Source organism: Benincasa hispida, chromosome 6 (assembly GCF_027475165.1).
Source record: "Benincasa hispida cultivar pf3 chromosome 6, pf3_genome.v1.1, whole genome shotgun sequence".
In the NCBI taxonomy this organism is placed as follows: domain Eukaryota; kingdom Viridiplantae; phylum Streptophyta; class Magnoliopsida; order Cucurbitales; family Cucurbitaceae; genus Benincasa; species Benincasa hispida.
The window spans coordinates 39404763-39414102 of record NC_143483.1 but is presented as its reverse complement, the minus strand read 5'-3'; the positions used below and the strand labels follow the sequence as shown (position 1 = coordinate 39414102).

General features: G+C 26.8%; 1 protein-coding gene across 1 annotated transcript; it reads right to left on the bottom strand.

Annotated features, from left to right (window-relative positions):
- Positions 1-2197: 2197 nt before the first annotated feature.
- On the bottom strand, positions 2198-8717 carry LOC120079228 ((R)-mandelonitrile lyase 3-like). Its single transcript, XM_039033390.2, has 4 exons — positions 8553-8717; positions 5233-5886; positions 3610-4462; positions 2198-2418 (listed from the first exon to the last, which is right to left on the bottom strand). Exons 1-4 carry the CDS (start codon positions 8614-8616, stop codon positions 2379-2381), a joined length of 1611 nt encoding a protein of 536 aa, XP_038889318.2. The 5' UTR covers positions 8617-8717; the 3' UTR covers positions 2198-2378.
- Between the last annotated feature and the right edge of the window lie 623 nt (positions 8718-9340).

Sequence of the window (9340 nt, the reverse complement as noted above, 5' to 3'; positions counted from 1 at the left end):
ATCGGAGGATGTGGGTTTAAGGTAATTTTTCAATCTATTTATTTCTCTCAATTTGATTTCTGGTTTTTTTTTTTTTTGGATTCCGATGATTCTCCTCTTTTGTTTTGTTTGTTTTGATGGGTTTTTTCTTAATTTGTCTTAATTTCGTATTCTTCTCTCTTGTTTTTTCTAAGATTGTTTGTTGTCTGCTGCTATGGCTCTGACCCTTTTAACCATTTCTACCGCTTTTGCCTTATGCATTTGCGTTTGTTGTTTGCTGCTTAAACCATAGGAAAATTTTTCTTTCTTCTACTTTGTAACTATGATGTATGAACGGACTCTAATCTTCACGCCTAAGAATCAATTGATAGAGAGAGAAACAAATAGGGAGGACATTCAAGTGTATATCAACATTGTATCAAGTGCATCAAATGTATCAAGTGTGTATATCCGCAATGTATCAAATGCATCAAATACATATCAATGATGTCTCAAGTACATCAAGTGCATCAGGTGTTTCAAATATATAAGTATATACCAGTGATGTATCAAGTGTATCAAGCATATATCAATGGTGTATCTAGCGTATCAAGTGCATTGGTGCATCAAGTGTCTGTATCAAGTGTATTTCATTAATGTATCAAGGAGTATCAAGTGCACATCGGTAGTATATCAAATGTATTAAGGGGTATCAAGTGTATCAAGGGATATCAAGTGTACATCGAGTATCAAATGTATCAAACGGTATCAAATGTATCACGTGTATATCAAGTGTATGAGGTGTATCAAATATATCAGGTGTATCAGGTATATCAAGTGTGTATTAAGTGTATCACTATTTAGACATTTTTTACATTTATCATTTACGTAAGCTGGACTTTTTTTTTTTTTTTTTTGGTATTTTTGCAAAACTGAAAGATCTTTACTTGTTTTGCCCATTTCACAACTACCCAAAAAAAAAAATCAAGTCTGCAATATTTAGAAAATGCTTGATTTTGTCCTCTAAAGATCTAAATCTCATATATTTTTTTTAATATTATTATTTTCATAACTGTTTTATAATAAAAAAGAACTCGACATTGGCTTTTCATGATTACCATTTCGTTTTTTGTTTTTAAAATTAAGTCTATTTCCTCCACATAACTTTTTAAAAGCTATTTTTTTTTTTTTCAAAATTTGGCTAAGGTAAATAACAAAGGAAAAAATTGAAGGCAGAAATAGTATTTATATGTGAAAATAGTATTTATAGGCTTAATTAAAAAAAGCACACAGTAATTACTAAACGAGGCCTTAGATACGAAAAAAAATATGTATTTCATCCTATATTTTACATCAACATAATTAAATAAGAAAGATAGATATTTGCTTTTGAGTAACAATATATGCAAATAGGGATTCAAATACATGGCATTTTAGTTAAAAAAAAAAGGAAAAAAAAAGTCTCAATGAGTTGAATTATGCTTAACCGACAAGGTGTGGGCTAAATTGGATTCGGTTGTGGGAATTTTTGGACAAATCAAAATTTTGGGTTGGTCGGATTGGCTACCGAAATGATCTAAATCGGGTCTCCAACCCAATCGAACCAAACCCTTAAAATTTGATTAGATTGAATTGGTTTGTCGGGTTATTTATTTATTTATTTTTAATATATCTTTTCTATTAATTTAAAATACTTAAATTTGTTACAATATATACTAATAACTAAAATGTCATCAAATTGAAATGTTAAATAGCAAAATCCATAACATCTATTACAAATTTTAAACAAACACCATTAAGATGTATATGAGTTATAATATTTATAAGTTATATATATGTACTTTAATAATATTAGAAATTGAGGTCAGATTGGGTGAACCCGAATTTTTAAAAGTATAACCCGAACCCAACTCAACTCAACAAAAAAAAAAAAAAAGAATCAATCTTTAACCCAACTCAAAAAGAAAAAGTATTTTCTTTTTTCAAAAAATTAAAATTAACTCTATCTAACCTTATAATTTGGGTTGGATAGTCTGAGTTGTTCGGATTATCGAATTATTTGAATACTCCTATCGGATATTACACTACTAATCCTTTTTTCTAATAATTTCTTAAAAAAATCGTCCAACATTATAAATATTTTAGAATTAAAATCTATTCTATTAAGTCCAGCTCAAATTTAGCTAATAATAAATTCAACTAGAAATTATTATTATTATTTTTATTTTATTAGGGAAGATAAAGAAAATTATATCTTTATAATTTTTATTTCAAATGGAGCAGAATTTTTTAAAAAAACAAATACGTAACCTGATCAGTAGGTACATCGAAATATCTCAACGACACATTCGATTTTATTTCAAATGAGTAGAAATTACTTAAGAGATACAACACCACCTCCATCTAGATAGTGAATTTTGTTACACCCCTCTTTGTTGCAGCATCCGAAGGCCAACATACCTGCAATTATTTTGAAATAAATAATAGATGAATTTTTATTGAAAAATAAAGAGCACATAAAATTGTATTTGTTATTTTTCTTTAAAAAATATATATTAATGCGATTATTTATTGATAAAGTTTTCAATATTCCTAAAAATGATAAATAAAAAATAATTAAAGTCTTGATTATTTTAGGTTAAGGATTTAATTAATACCCTAAAGTTTCATGGACCAGTGCTTGTTTTAAACTTTTTAAAAGTACATCTACTAAATAAATAAAACTCCTAAAAATTAAGGTTCTATTTGAAAAAAATATTTTCTTTTTAGTTTTCTATTTCTGAAATGTTTGCTTGCTTTCTCACAATTAATTTAAAATATTTTAAACACAAATCAAATGTATTTTTTTTTTTTAAAGAAAAAGAAACTTAAAATTCATCTTCACTTTTGAAAAAGAAAATATTCTAAATAACTAGATAGAAACCATAGAATCACATTCAACACTTAGAAAACATAATTAATTATCGTCACAATAATGTGATTGTCTCTTAATAACCATTATATGTTGATTCACAAATCAAATCCACTTGCTTCCTAATAACCGCTAAATATAATCTTGAAACACATGCCAAATTCTAAAAGCATAACCAAATTCTTAAAAGCTACACTCTATTTCTTTCTTTCTTATAATTTTTTATTTTCATTTTTAATAAGAAAAAACATTCTAAATAACTAGACAACAAACCAACAAATCCTATACTCATTTTCAAAACATTATTCAATAAGATCTTGGGGAAATAAGTTTTCAATCTCAACCATTTTTGTCTATTTTGGTAATCATTTCATTTTTTGTTTTTTGTTTTTAAAAGGTAAGCATATTAGACACTACTTTTATCTAAAAATTTCTTCATTTGTTATCTCATTTTTACAAATGATTTAAGAAATTAAGCTAAATTTTGAAAATTAAAAAATGTCGCTTTTAAAAATTTATTTTTGTGTTTGAAATTTGACTAAGAATTTAATTATTGTACTTAAGAAGGAATGCACATTACAAAAAATGAGGAGAAAATATGTTTAATTTTTAAAAACAAAAAATAAAATAGCAAAATGGTTACTAAACGGGATTTGACAGAGAGACACAGTAGAGCCATAAAAAACAAACTTCAGGAACACTTAGATACCTAAATGGAACCGAAGGCGTTAATTACTCACCGGGCGAGCATCATAAGAGTGGCAGTAGGATTGGATCCAGGCGAGACGGCGAAAGTAGAGCCGTCAAGTACACGCAAATTTTTAATTCCGATGACGCTATAATTACTGTCGACGACTTTTCCGACCAAACATCCTCCATGGTAATGCCAATACGATGTAACTGTCTTCTTACAAAACTCTCCAACTAAAGTATCATCCGACAAATTTTCTGGCAACGGAAGCCCTACAAATTGAAGCGTCTTATTACCTTCCAGATCCCTCGTCTTAATATTTTCTATGGTTGGAGTTTTAAGAAAATCTCCCACTTTTCTCACTCCTCTAACACATTTAGCAAGATCATCAGGATGAGAATAATAATTGAATCGAACAATGGGATTGTTCTTCACATCAGTGGAAGAATTTAAGTGAAGCGAGCCAAAAGAAGAAATTTTAGAAAATTTTCCGCCGATGGTGGCTAAGCTGGTAGTTGTTAAAGAAGTGGAATTGGGAGGAAAAATACTAAATAATGGTGGAATTGAGAGTGGTGTTGTACTAGCAATGGATTGGAAGTAGTAGCTATTGTTTTGTGAAATTCCTATCACTTTTGAAGAGCTGAAGGCTAATCGAAATGAAAGAGCTAAGATGATACCAAAACGGGGACTGTCCGACATGAATTGACCGACATGTGGTTGGTTAAGGACGACACGTAGTTTTAAGGACGAAAGATAAGATTTTGGGCCAACTCCACTTAGAAGGAGAAGTTGAGGACTTCCAAGAGCTCCAGCACTTAGAATTATCTCTCCTTTTTCACGCATGAATGCTGTGTGTAATTTTCCTTTTGAATCTGAATACAAAACTCCTCTTGCTGATAAACCTATATAAAATATAGAAACGGTCGATAAAGTATTTAAATTCACCATTATATTCAAGAAAATAGTTATACCAACAATCTAACATGATTTGTTTTTAATAATTCAAAAACTAAAATAAATATTATTTTTCTTATGCAAGAAGTCAAAATGTAGTGTTTCTTTTTTATTAAATTATAAAATTGATTCCTATAGTTTGACAAAAGCTAGAATTTATACACCATGGTTTTAAAAGTTTTAGTTTTTATGGTTTGATAAAAATAATGAGGGGTAGTACCTATAGTTTGATTAAGAAAAAAAACCCTCATAAATATATAGTTTTCCTTAGAGTTTTATGAAAATATAGAAGGGAACTTTTTAAATATAAAAAAAAATATTTAAAAATATTTACAATTTATAGAAAAAAGTTCAAAAAATACAAACACTTTTGAACTTTTTGCTATAAAATATAAATATTTTTGAGATTTTTTTTATTTATTTATAAGAATTTTCCAACATAAAAAGTAATTTCTAATTATAATCCCTAGAATTAAACTCTACAGCTTCCTCCAAAACATAATTACATAATTTACTATTTGTTTATTTTTTTTTAAAACTAGGTGAATCTGCTTTTAAAATTTATAGTAAAAATACTATAAGGTAAAAAAAAAAAAAATAACAAACTAGTATTTGGAATAAATTATTTAAGATTTATAAAAAAATATAGATATTAAAATTGAACAATTAAAAATATAGAAATTAAAATTGAACAAACGCTATATGCAATAACACTAACCAGAGAAGAGAATTCTTTGAACTGTAGCCTGGACAGCAACTTTGAGATTTGTAGGTTTAGCCTTATTTAAAAGCTCCACAGCTCCATGTCTAGTCCCATTCTCATCAAAGATAGAACCTGAAATTTTAGTCCCAACAATGTCTCTTAAATCAAACCCATTATCAGGCTGAACTCCACCTTCAACAAGGAATCTTCTAAAAGCAGCTTGCCAAAGATTCAAACTTGGTTTATACACTATAGCCTCTTCAACCCATTGATATGCCTTCTCCACCATTTCCATGTCCAATTCTTGCATCCCTAATTGTGTTTTGAAGAACTCTGGATTCGCTCTCGAGTACACGCCGCCATTGATCATGCTGGTGCCACCAAGAATCCGCCCTCTTATGTTCTCGACACCGTCTTCGGAAATGAACCGGTTGAAGGGATTTTTACCGTCATCTTCAACAGTGAAAACGTTTAACAACTCTTGTTCGTTCAATACAGAGGGATATTTACTGGGTTCACTGCCTCTTTCAATGAGGAGGGTAGAGAAATTTTTTGATAACGTTGCAGCTAATGGGCATCCTGTTGTTCCTCCACCTACTATTATGTAGTCATATTCTTCTTTTTCTGGAAACTCACTAGCATTGCGTACAAATTTCATGTAGCTAACATCTAAACAAAACACATAACTTCATATAAATATAATTTTAGGGATTAATATCTTTATATCTTAAAATATTTTTAAGAATTAATAGATTTTTCTTCATGTGTAAAAGGGTAAACCACTTCGAGATCGAATGTGTTTATATTCTACATATTACCGAAACTAAATCATAACATAATAAAGAATAGATACTTCACCCTTAATGTGATTTTTTTTTTTTTTTTTGATATAGACTAAGTTATAAAAATTATAAATTAAGGATCAAAATTTCTTTTGAACAAGAAGTTAAAAGGATGAAAGAATCAATAAGTTGCATCCGACCATCTCGACTAGGTTGATATACAATGAGTAAATTGAGTGAGTAAAACTAAATGATTAAATTATTACTTACTAAAGGTGAGGAGTAAGTTGTTATAAAATGAATGTAAAAAGATTTAGGAAATCAGCTTGCTATACATAACTTATATTTTATCAATATCCTAAAATTTTGTAATATTTCATAAATAGATTTAAGCAACATTTTGGGACAATTTAACCTTTTCATAGATTCTCTTTTAATTTTGTTATATTTTAAAATAAAATATATATCATTTTCGAATTTAGAATTAATTATATAGAGATTTTATATTTCGAAGCACCATTAATTAGATTATATCTCATCAATCAATTTTTGAAATATTTAATTCTTTCTTTAATAACATCATTTTTGAATTTTGACTATATCTTTGTTATTTATTAATTTTGGATGATATTCATTTAACACCATGATATTTAAAATTAATGTTTCCTTCATTTTAGGAAGTTTTGTTTATTTTTTTCTATATTCCTAAGTAAAAACCGTCCATATCTTAATTGAAATATCAAGTATATATCAAATATACTGGTAATATAGTTAACAAATGTAAATATGCATCACATATACCATAGTTTAGTTTTTGGTTTGTCTACAAATATAATGAAAAATATAAATATATATCGCATATATTGTTTGGTGTATATGTCGATATATAATATAAATTATCCTGTTCATATACCTATCAATTATATAGTACAAATGGTAAATTGGACAAGACTTTTGTGTAAAATAATAGCCAATTAAACTATTCAAGTAAAAACAGAAAATTTTAGACAATTATATAACTAGTCCTATTTATTTTGAAATATACTATATAAGGACCAAAACTTTACATTCTATATATATGGATTAAACCATCACTTCGATGAAAGTACATTTTTTTTATCTCAATGTATTTAATAGAACAAATTGAGTAATTATATATAAGAAGACAAATGGTGAAACTTTGAAATAATTTTTTTGAATTTTTTTCTTTTTTTTTAATTGTTTTAGGAAAAATGGAATCAAGTTTGCCTTCATGCAATTAATTTTTAAGAATTAATTTACTAAATCCAAAAGTATATCTATCAATTTCCATCTAACAACTAATATTAAAAAAGTGAAATAAAAAACAAGTAGTAAGAGCTTATTGCTAACAATTTGGTCTTTCAATATTGACTTTTGAAAACAGAACTTATAAACACTACTTATTCATCAATCATTTTTTTCTTTTGTTACCTACGGTTAAAAATATTATATATATAAAAAAAACTAAGTCAAATTAATTAAAAAAAGAAAAAAATCGTTTATAAAAACTTTGTTTTTTTTTCCCAGAAATTTGGGAACATGAAAACTAGAGTAAAATATGGTAAAAAAAATGATTAGAAAAAATTGAACCGAAATTGTTATCGAATGGACCTTTTAACTCTTTTACGGAGACTTATGTATTTTAGATAAAATATGCATGACAATCAATGATATAATAGAACATGCATTAGTACATATCTTAATGTCAAAGTGAGCATAGTTAAGTGGTAATTCATATATATTCATTCTTTGAGAACGGAGATCTGAATTCTCATACCCATTTACTAAAAAAGAAAAAAAAAAAAACAAAATATAATAATAAGGTTAAAATCTCATTTTAGTCTTCTTACTTTTAGACATGTTCTATTTTAGTAATTATATTTTCAAACGTTCAATTCTAAACCATGTACTTTCAATAAATCTTAAATTTAGTTTTTACTACTAGTTTATATAAATCTTAAATTTAGTCCCTACTATTAGTTTATTGTTGAATCTTTAAAAAAAAAAAAAAAATCTAATTATTTATATTAACATTTTTACTATAAATTTTAAAGACACATTATCATATTTTCATTTTATTGTATGAAATTTCTTGTTATTATTCGAGAAATTGAATTGTATGACAAATACATTTTAGGAAACCAAAGTCATGACTTCAACTTTTTTGTAATTGTAGGTGTGACAATCACATAACAATCACATAGAAATCAGATAGGAATCACATAACAATCACATAGAAATCAAATAACAATCAAATTTTCAGGCGGAAGTTTTTTTGATATGTTTGCAAAAAAGCAAAACCTAACACGGACCCAATTTTCAATTTTTTTAATTAAAGTTGCAATTGCCTCTTATTATTTAACCAATTTCGATAAAATTATAACTTTGAAGAACTAAATTTAAGATTTTTATTAAAAGTACAAAGACTAAAATTGAACAAAATTTAAAGTACATGAATCAAAATGATAAGTCGAGTCTTGAACAAGAAGAAGAGTGAGTCCAAAGAAACAAGAAAGATAGAAGGGTTTTTACCTTGATTGAGTCCTAATTGGGAGTGAGTGAGAAAGACAAGAATGAGAAGGAGAAAGGCAGCCATGGTTGAACAATTCTCACTTCTTCTGTATAATTGCTTTTGCAACCATTGATGTTTATATAGACATAGGATTGAGTCAAAAATATAATACAAGTTATACAAGCAATTGTAGAAATCCATTTATGCAAGTTATTCAATTATTATCATGCATCTTCATTTGTTTTCCAATTTTTTTTTTTTTTTTTTTAAATAAAACTTTTGGCCCCTAAGCCTATAGAAATAAATTTGAATTGTCTTATCTTCATTAGATGATATTTTTCCCTTATAAAACTCTTTTACTATTTCGCTAAGAATCATATATGTCAGGTAAGTTTATCACCAACCAATTTTAGGATTTTAGTTGTGAAAGGCAATAATATTATTGATAAATGTTTAAATATAAGGAACTGTATTAGTGTAACATCCGAATTTCAGGAAAATTAAAGTTAATTATCTAAAATTATTGAGTTTAAATTTCCCTTTTATTTAGAAAATTGGGATTAAATTGAAAAACTTTTATTGGTTAAATTAAATTTAATTGATTAGATATTCGAACTAATTATCTTGAAAATATTGAATTTTGCTTCCCTTTGATTTTGGATTTTAGGGCCAACTTAAAAAAAAAAGAGATAATTAATTTCATGTGGTTTTGAATTATTTAAATATCTCGAAGGAATTATTTTGTATCAAATTGATGGATCTTATGCCATTTAATTTTGGTTTTTGAAGCCTAAATTAAGATAATTTG

Coding starts and splice junctions, on each gene's coding strand:
- LOC120079228 (XM_039033390.2), bottom strand. CDS start 8,616: ATGGCTGCCTTTCTCCTTCTCATTCTTGTCTTTCTCACTCACTCCCAA. Junction 4,463..5,232: donor TCAAAGAATTCTCTTCTCTG/GTTAGTGTTATT, acceptor TATTTTATATAG/GTTTATCAGCAAGAGGAGTT. Junction 2,419..3,609: donor ACTCTTATGATGCTCGCCCG/GTGAGTAATTAA, acceptor AAATAATTGCAG/GTATGTTGGCCTTCGGATGC.